We start from the raw sequence: 17,199 nt of genomic DNA, 5'->3' as shown, positions 1-17,199 counted from the left end.
CCTCGTGTGCCTTCAAGGTCTTTCCAGAACACAACAGGTATTTTTTCTTTTTCAAAAAACTTTTTAAATGTTTATTTTTGAGAGAGAGACAGAGACAGAGCACGAGCAGGGGAGGGGCAGAGAGAGGGGGAGACTCAGAATCCCAAGCAGGCGCCCGGCTCCGAGCTGTCAGCACAGAGCCTGACGTGCGGCTCGAACCCGTGAACCACGAGATCACGACCTGAGCTGAAGGTGGACACTTAACCCACTGAGCCCCCCAGGGACCCCCACAACAGCTTTCCTAACTGCCAAACCCTAACCCGCCCGGTAGCGTATTTTCCTTTGGCACAATCCCCTATTTTATAATCCATCTGAATAATCACTCCTACCTGGTGAACTAGACATGCAAAGGGCTACTCAGCAACTCTTAGACTTAGCCGTGAACTTCAGTATCATGTCAGAATAAAAACTGAAAACCTCACATCTGAGAAAAGCCGTGTTCTTCAAACCTCGGGCTTCATCAAAATTCTGTTTAGGATACCTCCTCTCAAAGGCAAATCATTTTCCAGGTTATTTCTACTAACTTTAAAATACCCGGCCATCGGTATAAATCACAAAACCCTACCCATAACCACAAAGATTTATTCTAGAGACCACAGCCACTTGGGCGGGGTCCGAAACAGCAGTACATTTGCAATGACTCATCCCTGAGTCATCAGAAATGTTCGGTTTTCAAAACCACCTCACAATTTCCATGTCAGTTTAGCAGTTTTGCAAAGCCATAGTATGATATAAACTCCGTAGAAATTTTCACTTTCAGAAGACAGCGTGTGGCTGCAAGCAGCAGAAGCGCCCACAAATCCACGGCATTCAGGGACAGGAGGCGACCGGGAGGGCGACGGAACGCAGGCACGCTCACCTGAGTGCGTACGTGTAGCCGGTGTTCTCGGGCGCACACTGAGGAGGGGTGTACATGTGAAGCCGAGAAAAGTCCATGGTCACGGTCTCATACTGCAGAAGGTGGGGGAGAAAGCAATGCAGGGTGTTAGGAGGGTAGAAACACAGAGAAGTGCTGTCTGTCACAGCCAACCCACGGCACATAGTCGGTGACCAAAACGTCACCACGAAGATTTTAGTAAAACAACGCTAGTCGTTCTTTGTTTTTTATTTTTTAGACAAAGGAGACAAAATCTTCTCATGGCTACAAACCCTTATGTTAGGCGTAGTTTCCTACAGCAACATACCCTGGGAGTCAAAGGGGAAACCCGAGATCAACTCACTTATAGTTATGAAAATTGGGGCACTTTCAGAAGAATACAGAAAGTGACTCAGACCCTTTTCAAAATGTATTTTTAAATTCTTAAAGGTGTCAAAATGTTCTCTTTCTTATGTAGTAAGTTTTCGTTGTTGTTAACTAAAGTAGATGGGATTCTTGGGGCACCTGGCTGGCTCAGTTGGAAGAGCATGTGACTCTTGATCTCAGGGTTGTGAGCTTGAGTCCCACGCTGGGCGTAGAGATTACTGAAAAAGGAAAACAAAACAAAACAAAACAAACTACCTAAAAAAAAAAATAGAAGGGATCCTTAGTCCCCAGTCAGACACTTATCACAGATGCTGACGCTTTTCCAAGCACCTCAGAACCAGAAAACTACAGGCTGATCGACACACGAGCTCAAGGCACCGCTTACACTTTTATTTTTCCCCAAAAGAACTTTTTTTTTTAATTAAATAGTTTTAGGGCACCTGACTGGCTCAGTCAGTAGGGCATGCCACTCTTGATCTTGGGGCCGTAAATTTGAGCCCCACACTGGGTGTAGAGATTACTTAAAAGTAAAATCTTAAGGGGCACCTGGGTGGCTCAGTCGGTTGAGCGACTGACTTAAGCTCAGATCATGATCTCGAGGTTCATCGCATTCGAGCCCCACATCAGGCCCTCTGCTGTCAGCACAGAGCCCGCTTTCAAAAAAATAATAATAATAAATAAAATCTTAAAAACACGTTTTGAGCACCCTGTTTTTCAGATTGTCATCTAAATTTCCCTGGAATGACTCAAACTTTCCTCTGGCTAAAAATATTCTCTCTCACACACACACTCACCACACACCCACACACACTCCAAATTAAAAAAAACAAAAAACAAAAAACACACCTCATAGTAGTAATGTGAATCATAACCCATTGTTGAAAAATCTAAGGAAGATAAAACTAAAAATACAGACCAGCCTGGACAAAAAATACTTATGTGTAAATGACTGTCTCCTATAAACCAAACCAAAAGTACTTCAATTCACACCATTTCCTAACAATCCAAATATTCTTTTTTTAAATTTTTTTTTCAACGTTTTTTATTTATTTTTGGGACAGAGAGAGACAGAGCATGAACGGGGGAGGGGCAGAGAGAGAGGGAGACACAGAATCGGAAACAGGCTCCAGGCTCCGAGCCATCAGCCCAGAGCCTGACGCGGGGCTCGAACTCACGGACCGCGAGATCGTGACCTGGCTGAAGTCGGACGCTTAACCGACTGCGCCACCCAGGCGCCCCAATCCAAATATTCTTTAAAGGATTAAGAACCACAGAAATAAAAAGCATTGTTTATGTTATAAAAATTGTACTGTGCCTACTAATGTCAACAAACACACAAAACTCCTGCATGTAAAAAACTTTTCAACACTCTTCAGAGCTTCTCAGGGACTCGGTCTACTGGCCCACGGAACAAACACGTTATTTGGCCCTCTAAACGCGCACTTAACCCTCGGGCTACAGACAAATGACCTCTGGCCACTTACAGCCTGCCGGTCCACGACGCGTTCCCCCGCCCGACCTCCTAGACTTGCCTCCGGCCCACGTGGGAGTCCAGGCCAGAGTCCGGGCTCGGGCGCGGCAGGAGGGCCCAGCCAGGCGGCCTTGTCCCCACAGCCCTCGAGTGTGGCTCACCTGCCTGGCTCCCCTGCCAGTGCGGATCACAAGCCACGCCCCGCAGCGTAACTGCGACTTCTGACTACCCCAACTTTACCAGGAACTTACTGAGCAACCATGAAAGGCTTATATAAATACCCCATAGTTGTTCTCACTCTCCAGGGTGGAAACGGACTAACTTTTTTATTCCCTCTTACTCAATGATTAACAAAACCCAAACTTTCCAACTTCATTCCCAGTGACCTTTCACCCTAACATTCTCCAATACCTGCTCTACCGACATTATTAAACCTCAGTGTCAAGTTACCATCATCATTAATTGGCACCAACTGTGCTACAGTTGGTATTTGATACATCCTCAGTGAACGGTGTCTTGGGTTGGTTTACGTTTCCCCGAAGTTTACAGAAATCAGTGTGACAAACACGAACGGCAGACGCCCCCCCCCCCCCCCCCCCCCCGGGCAAGTACTTGAACAGTCACCTCAGAGATCAGCACGCACAGACATGAGAGCATCCAGCTGAGAACAGGGGCGGAGGCCTGCAGATCTGGGCTCGGTCCCAGCTCAGGCTCGGCCCCACTGGCTGACTGCGGCGGCTGACACGTGGGAGGCTCCAAGCGTGGAGCAGGGGCGGCTCTCCCCGACAAGGCCACTGAGGGCCGAAGGGGCTCCAGCCTGTGACTCAGCACAGAGGCGGCAGTTCCGGGCCCTGGCGAGGGCATAGGCAAGAACTCACAGCCTTACTTGAAAAGTTACATTTACGTGTTCTCACATTTTTATCCCACTACAAGAACTACACTAATTTCTAATGCGCGACGAATGGTGTTTTCAGAAGCTAACAGGGGTGGACGACCAGCTACCACCACTTTGAACCACTCGACGAGCCCGACGACAAAGCTGAGAGCCATCCCACCTGTAGCCAGGTTTAACATAGGCCTTGTGACACAACTTGCAAATAAATTTAATTTCTTGTCGCTGAAATAATTTCAAGCCCAGAACCATGCACAGCTACTGCCTGTGGCAGGAATCCTAGGAATGACAGGATTCCAGCAGAGGGTGTCAAAAATCCAACAGGTGAGAAGGGGGACAGGGAACCTGGGGAGCAGCAGACCCGCTGGCTGACTCTGGGTGAAACGTCTGATGAGAGGAGATACAAACGTAACAAAATGCCCGAACACGACACCCTCAAGAGGGTGCCAGTGTGGACAGACGCCAGGCTCTAGGAACAGCCGGCAGCCTGGCTCTGGAGGAAAGACAGGAGGGGACGGTGGAGGACACACCAGGATGCTCACGGCTCACCGGCTACGACGGCACGAGGGTGAGGGTGTGGTCGCTCACCACTAAGTGGGACCTTTTCCCACCCACTCCTATAATCACGTGAATTTCACATCATGCTTTTCAGTGAGATGCACCTAAGTCTAAAACTCTACACAGTATCTGGCCCCGGCTTAATCAGACCCGTGGCCCAGGGAGGTGTTTTTGCCACTGCTTACTCCACAGCCCAGAAAACCACTTCTCCCTGGAGAAGCACACGAGGGTCAAACTCCTGCACAGCAGAACGTGCGAGGAGGCAGCACTGGTCAGTCTCCAGAGGGAGGGGTGATTCCGGCCCTCTCCCAAGCTCACTGCAGAACAGAATTACTGGAGGTGATGGTTAATGTTACTAGATTTATCTGGGTCCTTCCCTCCATGGACCCCGCTCTTTCCTTCTTTCCCTCCCTCTCAAACAGATCGTACGATGGCTCCAGAACACTGAAATTATTCCTCAGTTCCCTTCATGAAATGTGAGCATTAAAAATAATTACAGGATGAAAATGAAATCAAGTGGAAAGGATTTTAATTTTTTTTATTTTTGAGAGAGAGAGCGCGCGAGTGCACAAATGGGGTTGGGTCAGAGAGAGAGGGAGACAGAATCCGAAGCAGGCTCCAGGCTCTGAGCTGTCAGCACAGAGCCCGACACGGCGCTCGAAGCCACGAACTGTGAGATCATGACCTGAGCCGAAGTCGGATGCCCAACCGACTGAGACACCCAGGCGCCCCTAAAGCAGAAAGGATTAAATGAAATAACGCATGTAAGGCAGTGACCATGACAAACACTCACATACTAGCTTTAGTATTTTGTAGAATAAAGTTAGATAGCCTGTATTTTAAACCTTTTAAAAACCAGATTGTTTTTCTTCAGTTAGCAACTCTAGAGGTGGAAGATGCACTCAACCCCCAGCCTAAATAAAACACAAAGTCGACCAGGCAGCTCGGACAGCTCCAGCCCGGAGTCGACAGGTTGCGAGGCCAGCCCTCTCCCAGAAGCGGATAGGAACGCGTAACAGCAAAGCAGCAATTCTGATACTAGACCCACTGATAACTAAACCTAAGCGCTAAGCATTTTCCAAATGCTGTTCCCAGCTTCCATTTCCCTCGCTAAGTCAAGTCCACACGCAACCTTAATCTTCCTACCGTACCGCAGCCCTGCCCCCACCAGGCTCAGCCTGAGACCCAAGGGAAATCACACGAACAGTAGGTGAAAAAGCGGACTGGAAACGTCTTCAATGACATCAGAAAACCCTGGAAGGAATCTGAGGTCGACATTTTGCAAACAGATGTGCTACAAAGAGGGACACGGTCCAGCCTGCACTGCCCTCATCTCCCCAGTCCCTTCCAGGCTGCTCCCTTCTCAAAGTGTCCTGTGCTGACTGCTAGGGCCTTATCAGGCCCCATCTGCAGGGCCAGAGCCCCAGGGCAGGACTCCCCCAGGCTGTCCCGCCTGGCAGATTTGCACGAGGGGGCTTGGGTAAGAGCCCCACAGTGCAGGAGGGGCCTCCTCTGCCCTACTAAGAGAAGCCTCTTCAGAAGGGGCAGCTTTCTAAGCTCAGGGGACAGAGGGCCAAGAGCGTACTGGGCAAGCGGGAAGGAGTACGCCCCTACATCACCCCAAGTGTCTCCCTTGCTCTTGGTTGCATGCAAGTCAGCACACACAGGCAAAGGACAGGTCCTCTGTTTAGGCTGAACTTTGGCTACAAACCTAAGGAACTGAGTATCTTTATAAACATGCAGTTCTTAGCAGGCTTCTAAAATCAGATTAAAAAAAACTTTTTTACCGTTAAGGGCCACATGGGTGGCTCAGTCGGTTAAGTATCCGACTCCTGATCTCAGCTGAGGTCTTGATCTCAGGGTTGTGACCTCGAGCCTCACACTGGGCTCTGCGCTGGGCAAGAAGCCAATCAATCAATCAATCAATCAATATAAAATACTCTTAAGTTAAACGATGCTTCTCCTTTAATGCCTCTTGAGTACATATGGTTCTATTGATATCATATGATAGAGATGAAAACATATAGCTTAGTTTTTGTTCTTCAATGCTTTAACCAAGAATGAACTTGAGGCACCTGGGTGGCTCAGTCTGTCGAGCATCCCATTCCTGATTTTGGCTCAGGTCACCATCCCAGGGTTGTGGAAGCGGGAGCATGGAGCCTGCTTGGGATTCTCTCTCCTTCCCTCTGCCCGATACCCTGCTCACGCACACTTTCACTCTCTTTTTCTCTAAAATATATTTATATATATATTTTTTTTAATTTTTTTTTCAACGTTTATTTATTTTTGGGACAGAGAGAGACAGAGCATGAACGGGCGAGGGGCAGAGAAAGAGGGAGACACAGAATCGGAAACAGGCTCCAGGCTCCGGGCCATCAGCCCAGAGCCCGACGCGGGGCTCGAACTCACGGACTGCGAGATCGTGACCTGGCTGAAGCCGGACGCTTAACCGACTGCGCCACCCAGGCGCCCCTATATATATATATTTAAATACATATATGTTAAAAAGAATGAATTTTAGTTCTATGAGCACATACAATTTGAATTTTTACTATTTAGAATGTCCATACTAATCTAGTAGCCATCCAGAAAACATGCCTGAAAATCATGAAAATTACAAGTCACACAAGGTTGAAAACAGAGCTTCAAGCGAAAGGCAAAGCCAGAGACAGAAAAAACTAGTATCTCTGAAATATCAGCACACAATAATTTGTTAGGAAACGCTATCCGTTCTAAAGAAAAACTGGAGACAAGAACCTCCTCTCACCCTACAGACCACAACTGCACCACCCAGTCGGTAACGGTGTATAAAGCACTGTCTACAGAGATGGACAGGTCAAGTGGATTGAGACTCAACGAGCCCAAGCGGAACAGACCAGTGCAGCTTTCCGACCGGAAATCCCCAGAAACAACCTGCCGTGGGTCCACCTCATCATCCCTGTGCAAAGCGGCCCTCTCCCCAAGGCAAAGGTCAGAACTGGCGACTCTCGTCCATGACCTGTCCACAGGGACAGCGGCAATCAAAGGGGACAGTGACAGACTCTCCTCCCAGCTCTGGGCGCAGCTCCAGACACCGCCATCTGCCACAAGAGCTGTCCCAGAGGGACGTTCTGTGCTGACGGCACAGGGCTCCTGCCGCACAAGGCAGGCCCACAGTGGCCCCAGGACGTGCATGCACGCCTAACAAGCGTTCTAACGCCACCCTCACCCGCCCTTAATCACCCAGGGCTCTGTTTTCAAAGGGCAGCTGCCCTGCAACTGGGTGTTCCATTTGTTAAGTCCTCTGCAAATATGAATTGCTTTTCAAACTAAAATGAGTCTTTAAAAATTAGAACTAAATCTTAATGTAACTGTTCTGCTCAGATCTTAATCCTGTTAAAATTAGATAATGTAGAGACTAATAAAAACACCAGTTATTTCTGTCTACAGATTAAAAAAAAAAAAGCATAATGCAGTCTAAGTAAAAGTATAAAAAAATCATAATTTGGGTTAGAAATTGGCATTCATCTGTTTTTATCTTAAGAAACAGAACAATGTTAGTTTATGAAATACTATAATTCATACTAACTCAGAATCCTAAAAATGAACTGGGTATTTAAAACAGTGAATCAGGGGCGCCTGGGTGGCTCAGTAGGTTAAGCAACCGACTTTGGTTCAGGTCACAATCTCGCAGCTTGTGAGTTTGAGCCCCTTATAGGGCTCTGTGCTGACAGTTCAGAGCCTTCAGCCTTCTTCTGATTCTGTGTCTCCCCCTCTCTCTGCCCCTCCTTTACTAGTGCTCTCTCTCAAATACAAACATTTAAAAACTAAAAAAAGTTTAAAAATAAAATAGTGAATCAGATACAAACGACTAACACAAAAATACTTGAAAGGCCCTCACAGAATGCTAAATGTTATGTGTATGTGCATACTGTCTATATCCACACACACACACACACACACACACACACGCGTATTTCAATGTTTTTTAAACTTGTAGAAGACACCACTAAACTTAATGGTAAAATTATAGAGAATGGGACTTCCACGTTTCATTTACACTCTTCTGCTCTGCTCAACAATTTTCTTAAAGAGTAGGTATTGGTCTTGTAATTTCAACAACTAACCCAGTAAGTACAAAAAAAAAAAAAAAAAAAAAAGGCTTTTCTGGTCTTCATTTGTGAAGCAGGCTCTGAAATTCAGCCGAGAGACCCCAGAGCGAAGGGGAATGACGGTGCACTTGCACCTGCGTGGTGCCATCAAATGGGAGTGCCACCCGAGGAGTGGACTAGTGACGGCCCCGAGCCTGCTCGTGTTGCCTGGCACAGGGTAAAAGGACTCCATAAAAGTCATCAGCAGCAACAAGTCTGCACTGAGAGATAGTTTTCAGCCAAGGCAAGTTTCTCTTGGCGAGGAATGTAAGACACAGGAAGAGACTAGGCTGATGGGTTTGTTTTCGTCAACACAGCTCTGGGCTTGTCGAGAAGGTGATTGCTTCTCTGCACCCCTTACATCTCCCGATGATAAGGGCTCTTGATGATAAGGGCTCTTTTTAAATAACAAGCCCGCTTCCTCTCACATTGGGATTATCATGACGTTTCAGCAAAAGCCCAAAGTCAAGCCACTTATCTGTACATGTTAACATAGACAGTCCTTCATCTGAGACCTCAGGGCACCGACAACATAGCTTTACTGTGTTGCTTCACACCCGGAAGTCACCACACCCCCTTACAACCAACACAGTTAGCAGGCCTGCCCGAGGCGTCACTTCCACAAGCAACAACTGGGCGTCCTTTCCCAGGCTCCACCACGCCCGATGGCGCTGCCACTGGGAGCTCGGACCGCGTGCAGCCACTGTGACACGGGAGGAAGACCCAACTGGGAGGTCTGCCTTTTTCTTACTGTTTTATAGGATGTCAACCATATGCGTCACACAGGCCTGGGACGTCCCCATTTGCCAATGAACTGGCCTACGGTGACCTGGGCTGTGCTGTCAGTCCTTCCCTGACTCTCATGTCCATAGGGCTCAGAAAGGCCTCCCCCAACCCAAGAACACACGAAGAGTCTGTTACGGATTCTATTACTCTGACTTGATTTACCTAACCCGTAATTCCTTTGTATCTAAGTCAGGCAAGCATCCAACTTTACTTTGTGTTGAGCATTTCCATCAGGATGGTCTGCAATAACTAAATCCAGGCTGTCCAGATCACCCATCAGCCTGCTTCTCTCCTTCCAGTGGCTCACCCCCTCTTCAGTCCTGCTCCCCCTGCTTGCCATCTCCTGCTGGCTTCCGGCAAGCACTGCTGACTAGTTCTGCCCTCTAGACCTGGCCCCTCAAGCCAGAAATCTGCCAGAATGGTCTGTCTACAAAAAGATCAACCACCTCACTGCCTTCACATGCCACCCTGGCTCCCTAGCACCCAGACACAAGACATAAGAAACTGAATGCACAGAACCCTCCACCCAGACGCCCCACTTCCCCTCTCCATCTGCCAGCAATCCACAGGGCAGCCTCACTGAAAGCCTGGACTCAAGACAACCCTCCTCTCCTTATCCCATTTACACACTGTTCCTACACTCTTCCCTCGTCTGGGATGTCCTCCTGATTCCCCGTCCTCATTCCCTTGGGCTCTTTCCACCCCAAATGCTCCTGGCTACCTTCTACTCATCCTTGGAGTTCAGAGCTGAGACACCGCCTCCAGAAAGCTCTCCTGGAGCTCCCAACCCCCATGTCCAAGTTAGATGCTAGCTTTAGTGCTCCCCAGCAGCCCTCACTTGATAGAAACTGTAATAACTACCTATTAATGGGTCTTTCCCTCCACCTCAACCCTGAACTCTCTGAGCCAATGGACCCTTCGTAGGTGTCTGCACCATGGGGCACTCACTGCTGTGTGCCTTTAGACTGAAAATCCTCGAGTCCCTCAGTGGTCTCCACTGCTCATCAGTGTGCTTGGCAAAACCATGGTCGAGAGCTACACAAGTGCATGGACAGGGAGGGTCGTGCATACCTGGGCCACCTCATTCTTCCCAATGCATTCAAAACACTTTTCCTGTTTCCTCATCTGATCAAAACAGCTGTATCAGCTTTGTTTTATTTCCAACTGTAATTGGCAACAGCAATTATAGGATTTTAGTTGCACCATGAACGTAAACACTTAACGCACACAGTTCTCAATGACCCTTTTGATGCTCTGTCCTCCCATCCGCGAAGCACCAGGCTAAAAATGAGGGTCTTCTGGTAGTGAAAAGGTTTGCAGCATAAGCAACAAGTGAAGACACCATCCAACGGATCTGTTTTCCATATTCTAGATATAGCTCACATCTTCTAATAACATTAATTGAAGATCAAAGAAAATAAAGACAAGGACTAAAAAAGCCCCCAGGCAAAGCACTGCTGTGTTTTGAAGCTACTCAAGTGCCCAGAGAGGCTTCTCCCCCCCTGCTGGGAATCGCTGATCTCTACCGAGTGTTCTCCCCACTCCTTACATCTGGGACCCGCGCTTTCATTCTGCACAAACATCAGAAAGCATCTGTCACATAGTTACCTCTTCAACGAAAATTTGCAACCAGTGACCAATCACTGAGTGCCCGTGTGACTAGACCAAAGACGACGCGCCCAAATAACAAGCATGGTTAATTACAGATGTGATTCAAACCGCAAGACCGCCTAATAATCACACAAGTTACTTAATGAAGTAGAACCGACTACAACATACGATTATGACAAACAGCGCATCATAAGCAGCAGAAGTTCCCCTCTGCCAACCCTGTTCATTTGGGTCCAGTGGAAGTGAACCGGTTTCACACGCGCATCAGCAGGTCCACGCTCCTCCACACGAAATCCAGAGGCGCGAGCAGCCCTAACAGCAATGAGTTCCGAGGGGAGGAAGACAGAGAATGGGCACAGCTATTCCACTGAGAGGTGCAGCAGCACCTCAGGTCCCACGTCACTCCTGCTGGGACACCATCAGTGTCTTGTTCCCACCCGCCCTGTGAACCCAGATGTGGGCGCTCCTTCCTGTGGTGTCAAGACCGCCGCACCTGAACCAGCAGTGGGCCTCGTGGTCACTGCAACTCCCTGGGCTCTTGCCTCACCCTGAAGTATTTAGGTGAGGACAGGAGCTGCAAAGCTGAAAGATGCAACTTTCATCCCCTGTCACTTCTCTCAAAAATGTCGTCTGGCATTTAAACTGTTAGCAAATTCAAACTGGCTCTATTTTCAGAATCTGGAGACCATCTGACCATCATAAATTCAGACCAGAAAACAATGGTTATGAGCAGACACTCCATCAAATGCCAGCTTTCTCTGAAAATAGGTCACCCAAGAATTTCCAGTTTAAAATGGTGCACGGGGGGGGGGGGGGGGGGGGCACCTGGGTGGCTGGGTTGGTTGAATGTCTGACTCTTGATTTTGGCTCAGGTCATGATCCCAGGGTTGTGGGCTTGAGCCCCACGTTGGGAGTGGGGAGTCTGCTTGGGATTCTCTCTCTCTCTCTCTCCTTCTGCCCAGATCGCTCATTGGGCACACACGCACTCTCCCCAGCTTGCACACACACGCTCTCTCTCCTCAAAATATAAAATAAAAAAATGTTTTAAATGATGCACTGAACAAAGATGGCACACCCCTCCTAAAAAGGCATATCTCCTAAAGGCATATATCCACAGAGCAAAACAAAGGAGGAGAACACAATAAATAGCAAGAACCTGGAAACTAGAAAGCAAAGGGATAAATGAAAACACACCTATGCCATAAAAAGCTGGATCATAAGCTTACAATGAGGAACATGGAGAAATAACGCGATTGTCATCATGGAACCCCCAAATGGTTAAGACAGTGGCACCTGCGTACATCTACAAGTGAGTGTGTAGAAAAGAACCAAAAATACAGGAAGAATCAAACGCTGGAAGTCTGTTTAAGAAGCAGTCAGACAAAACCACGTGATCATGCAGGAAAAGCACTTGTCAAAACGCGACATTCTTTCATGATAAAAATGTTCAACAAACCAGGAACGGAAGGGAATTTCCCCAACCTGATAAAATGCATTTACTTAAACCCACCGCTAACGTTATACTCTATGGTAAAAGACTGAAAGTTCTCCCCTAAGATCAACATGACAAGGATGCCCGCTTCCACCACTGCTATTCAACATTGTGCTGGAGCTCCAGCCAGAGCAATCGGCCAAGAACAAGAAACAAAAGGCATCAAATTGAAAAGGAAGAAGCAAAGCTATCTCCATTCACAGATGACATGGTCTCATGTATGGAAACTCCTAAAAAACTTACAAAAAACTATAAAAACTAACAATTTCAGCAAGGTTGCAGGATACACAATCAACACACAAAAATCGGTTGTATTTCTACAAACTAACAATGAGCGATCTGGAAATGAAATTAAGAAAAATATTCCTCTCACAACAGCATCAAAAAGAACAACACACTTAGAAATAAATTTGACCAAAAAAGTACAAGACTGGTACGCTGTAAATTACAAAACACTGCTGAATGGAAGAAAAATACATGGAAAGACATTCCTTGTTCGTAGACTGCAAGAGTTAGTATTTTGAAACACAGAAACACACTCCTAAGAGATCTACAGATTCAATGCAATCTCTATCAAACCCCAACGGTCTGGTTTTGCAAATATGGCAAAATTAATCTTTAACTTCATACGGAACTGCAATGGACCCCCAAACAGCCAAAAACAATCTTGAAAATGAATAACAAAGTTGAAGGACTCCCACTTCCCGATTTCAAAATGCACTACAAACCAGTGTTGTTCCTTGCATAAGGATAGATATGTAGACTAACAGCACAGAATTGAAAGTCCAGAAAATACAACCATTCATTTATGGTCAACTGATTTTCTACAAGGACACCAAATCAAAGAACAGAGTTTTCAACGGTGATGCTAAGACAAATGGACATCCACATGCAAAAGAATGAAGCTGGACCCCCACCTCACAGCACATACAAAAATTTACTCAAGACCGATGGAAGGCATAGATGCCTTAAACTTTAAGACTCTTAAGTGAAAAATAGGGGTAAATCTTCATGATCGTGGATTTGAAATGGTTTCTTAGATATGACACCGAACACATAAGCAACAACAACAAAAAACAATGGATGAACTGGACTTCGTCCAGAAAAGATAAAGAATCGGCAAAGAAAATGAACACACATTTCTCCAAAGAAGATACACAAATGGCCAACCAGCATGTGAAAAGATGCTCATCAGTCATTAGGTAAATGCAAATCAAAATGAGACCCCACTTCACGTCCACTAGGAAGACCATTACAAACAGAACAAAGCAAAAACAGAAGATTACAAGTCAGGAGAGGATATGGAGAGACTGGAACCCTTACACAGAGTTGGTGGCAATGTAAAATGGTGCAGCAACTGTGGAAAACAGTTTGGTGGTTCCTCTACACGTTAAATAGAACCACCATATGACCCAACAACTCCACTCCTAGATACATACCCAGAAAACCGAAAACAAGTATTCAAACAAAAACTTGAGTACAAATGCTCTCCGGAGCATCATTCATAATAAGAAATGAAAACAACTCAAATGTCCACTCACTGATGAATGGATGGGAAACGTGGTACATTCGTGCTGTGGAACATTATGCAGGCATAAAGAGGCACGAAGTACTGACACATTATACAACACGGATAAACCTCGAAAAATTTATGCTAAGGGCAAGAAAGCAGACACAAACGACCACATATCGGATGGACCCGTGTATATAAAAAATCCAGAATACACAAGTCCGGAGGCAGAAAACAGATTAGCAGACGCCAGAGCTCGGAAGCAGTGGGCAGCGGGGATGTGCCTGCTACCGGGTTGGGGGCTCCCCCGGAGGGTGCAGAACAAGCAGTTGTGAAACTAGACAGTGGTGACGACTGTGCACGGCGCTCAATGCCACTGAGCTGTACAGATTCAAGTGGCAAATTCTGTGTTAAGCGTCCTACCACAATAAAAAAAAAAAAGGAGCAGTTAGCTACTAGGTGTCAAGTCTCTTCCTACCTTCCCGTAAAAAAGACCGGAGGATAAAACCAAGGGTTCTCTACACCAGAGGGTAAGAGGAAAACTCAAGTTCCAGGATGTCTTCCTGAAGAGGGAGAGGAGTGAGCACTTCCTTACTAGTTTTGGGAGGCCACAGACACACTCTTCCGGCCAACTTTGAAAACAAGGCAAGAGGCTGGAAAGCCCTTCTTTGAGAATATAAAAAGCCCATTAAAAGGACCTAAAGATACAAAAGCCAACTGCTATCAGCCAACAGCCCTAAGACCAAAGCAGGTGCACAGAACCTCCAAAGGACCGTGCGGGACCCCACTCTCTTCGGGATCAGCCAACATTTCGGCCAAGATATACCAAAGCGAGCAAACGCTGAGGTTACCGAGGGAGACGATGAGGTGCTACCACATTTACAAAGCAAGTGTGTCACTAAGTTTTAGAGGAAAAAAGCTCTGGGAAATTGAAAATATGTTGGCCAAGGGGCGCCTGGGTGGCTCAGTCGGTTGGGCGTCTGACTTCGGCCCAGGTCACGATCTTGCGGTTCGTGGGTTCGAGCCCCGCGACCGGCTCTGTGCTGACAACTCAGAGCCTGGATCCTGCTTCGGATTCTGTGTCTCCCTCTCCACCCCCCCCCCACTTGCACTCTTTCTCCCTCCCTCAAAAATAAGTAAAACATTGAAAAAAATGTTAAATATGGTGGCCAAAATAAAATGCCAAATAAAAGAGTTAGGGGAAGAGTGAGGAAATCGCCTACAAAGTGAAACAGAAAGACAAAAATGGAAAAAATGGGAAAGATAAAGATTTTATTTCTGAGTAGAAATAAGGTCCAAGAGGTCCAGTGCCAAAGTAACAGTATTTCCAAAACACACAGAAAAAAGAAAACTGAAACAAGATAAAGAGGAGAAACTTGTCAGAGGAACTAATCTGGGAAAATACCCCAGAACTAACCAACCATCATGAGTTTCCCGACTTGGAATAACTGCATAAGCCGAAATGCATGAAAACAAACCCAAACCCAAGGTTCTGAGCCGAGGCGTCCGGGGGCACAAACGGCTTGTAAACCCAGGCCCCAGGGCAGCTCCCACCTGGGCAGCAGCCCCGGAAGCTCAGAAAACGCCCACGAGCCGAGCCCAGCCTTTCCGACGTGGGGTTAGGGGCACGGGCACGCAGCCGAGCGAGGGGGGCGCTGGGGAGCCCTGCCCACCAACAGCGGCAGCCAGGCAGCAACCGGGCTACCCGGAGGCTGTTCCCTGCGGCCGGGGACCGGGGACCGGGCCTGGGGCTCGCGACTGCGACGTGGGGTGACGGCCCCGCCCGGCAGCACAGGTGCGTTCTGTCTGCGGGCCGCAGAGCAGGAAAAGGGGGGCGTCCCGAGCCGGACAGGCAGGGCGGCCCCCCCGACCCAACCCAGGACTCCTGGGAGGCCGAGCACCCCGAGGCCGGGAACCGGACGAGTGAGAGGGGGGACAGAGGTAAGGGGCGCCCGAATGAGGCGGGTGCGGGGGGAGGCGGGGTACGGGGGCGCCCGGGGGTGTGTGTGGGGGGGAGGGCTGGGGTCGGGGCAACGCGGGTGAGGAGGGTCGGGGGCGCACGGGTGTAGGGGGGGTCGAGGGTGCCAGATCGCCCAGTTGTGTGTGGGCGGGAGCGGGGATCCACGATTCGTGGGGGGGGGGGGGGGGGGGGAGGTCGCCCGGGTGTACCCGGGGCGGGGGGCGGGAGCACCCAGGGTGGGCGGGGGGCGGCGGCGACAGAGGCTTTAGGACGCGCACGCGTCCCCAGCGCCCCGCCGGGACCCCGGCACGCCACTGACGTCGGGCGGAGGGGACGCCCTGGGCCAGGCCTGCTCCGAACCCGGGCCAGGTGCGGGGACGCTCGGGGCCGAGGAGGGGGCGGCGGCCGTTGGCCGCCCAGGCGGGGCCCGAGGCTCGGCCCGCGCCGGTCGCCGCCTGCCCGCCGCTCCCGCCCGCGTTGAGGGACGCCTTGGCCCCAGTCCTGTGCCCGCAGCCGGCCTCGCCGGGCCCCGGCCCTCCACCCCCACCCGGGAGCTCACCTGCCTCGCGCCACAGCCACCTCCGCCGGGCGCCTCTGCTGCCGCCCCGGGCCTGGTCCGCGCCGCCCAGACTCGATCCCGAGAGGAGACCTTGCGGACGCCAGCCAATCGCGCGCCGCGCCCGGAGGCGGGGCGGGAGCGACACGGACTTCCACCAATCTCGAGCGCGCCGCCTGAAGCTCCTCGGTCAATGAGGAGGCGGCCTATCCAGCGGCCTGGCCTATCGGAAGCTGAGGCCGGGTCCCCGAGGCGGAGAAGTGGGCGGGGCTTCGAAGCGCCGCGCCGTACGGCGGGAGGGGCGTTACGTCGCGGGGGCCGTAGAGCGGAGGCGGGAGCGCGGCCGCGGGGAAGGGGGGCCGCTACGGTCGCCCGACTCCCTAGTCCTGTCCCGGCCCCGCGGAGCTGGGGGCCGCGATGGCGTCCCGCCCCGTGCCTCCCGGTCCACTTCTGCCCGCTGTCCGGGCGGCGCCGGAAGCGACCCTCCGCCCCCCTCTACGGAAAGGGAGACAGACTGGCGGGCGGGCAGGCCGGAGCGAGTACTCGCCTCTCCGCTCCGAGCCGCGCGCTAAGGCCGCGTCTGCAGGGCCGCGGATGGGCGCTCACCCCGGAGCTCACTCCCTGAAGGGGAGTTCGGGGGTCCGCGCCCGCGCGTGCGCAGGAGCGGCCAGCCCAGCTGGCCGCACAGGTCGCCTTAGAGGTGCACAGATAGCTGCACAGGTAGCCGTTTTGGTTTCGAGGTGGGGGCAGGAGGGCAAAAATATCCTTGGCCAAAACAATAGAAACAGAGGCACTTACTAGAGTCACGTGCAAAGGGGAAACCGAGCAGGATGGGATGCGGTCGAAGGGAAAAGCGGTCGAAGCAGAGATGACAGTGCCTCTTCTCCGCGAAGCCCACCGCCCGCGCGCACACACAGTGATGGGAGGAAACCCACAGCCCCCCTCCCCTGT

The 17,199-nt window shown here is 50.0% G+C and overlaps 1 protein-coding gene across 16 annotated transcripts in view; it reads right to left on the bottom strand.

Annotated features, from left to right (window-relative positions):
* SUN1 (Sad1 and UNC84 domain containing 1) overlaps positions 1 to 16,374 on the bottom strand; it is a 53,386-nt gene extending 37,012 nt beyond the window's left edge. For 12 of the 16 annotated variants that reach the window (XM_043559493.1, XM_043559497.1, XM_043559501.1 and 9 more), the window contains exons 1-2: positions 16,252 to 16,349; positions 899 to 990 (exon numbers count right to left, since the gene is read on the bottom strand). In XM_043559493.1, coding sequence (XP_043415428.1) covers positions 899 to 975 — 77 coding nt within the window. In that variant the 5' untranslated portion in view covers positions 976 to 990; positions 16,252 to 16,349. Of the gene's footprint in view, positions 1 to 898; positions 991 to 2,766; positions 2,872 to 16,251 lie in introns of those variants that run through there. The other 4 variants (XM_043559495.1, XM_043559496.1, XM_043559492.1 and 1 more) reach the window with 3 other exon arrangements.
* Positions 16,375 to 17,199: the final 825 nt, after the last annotated feature.

This window comes from Prionailurus bengalensis, chromosome E3 (assembly GCF_016509475.1).
Source record: "Prionailurus bengalensis isolate Pbe53 chromosome E3, Fcat_Pben_1.1_paternal_pri, whole genome shotgun sequence".
Lineage (NCBI taxonomy): Eukaryota > Metazoa > Chordata > Mammalia > Carnivora > Felidae > Prionailurus > Prionailurus bengalensis.
This window is presented reverse-complemented; position numbering and strand designations above follow the sequence as displayed.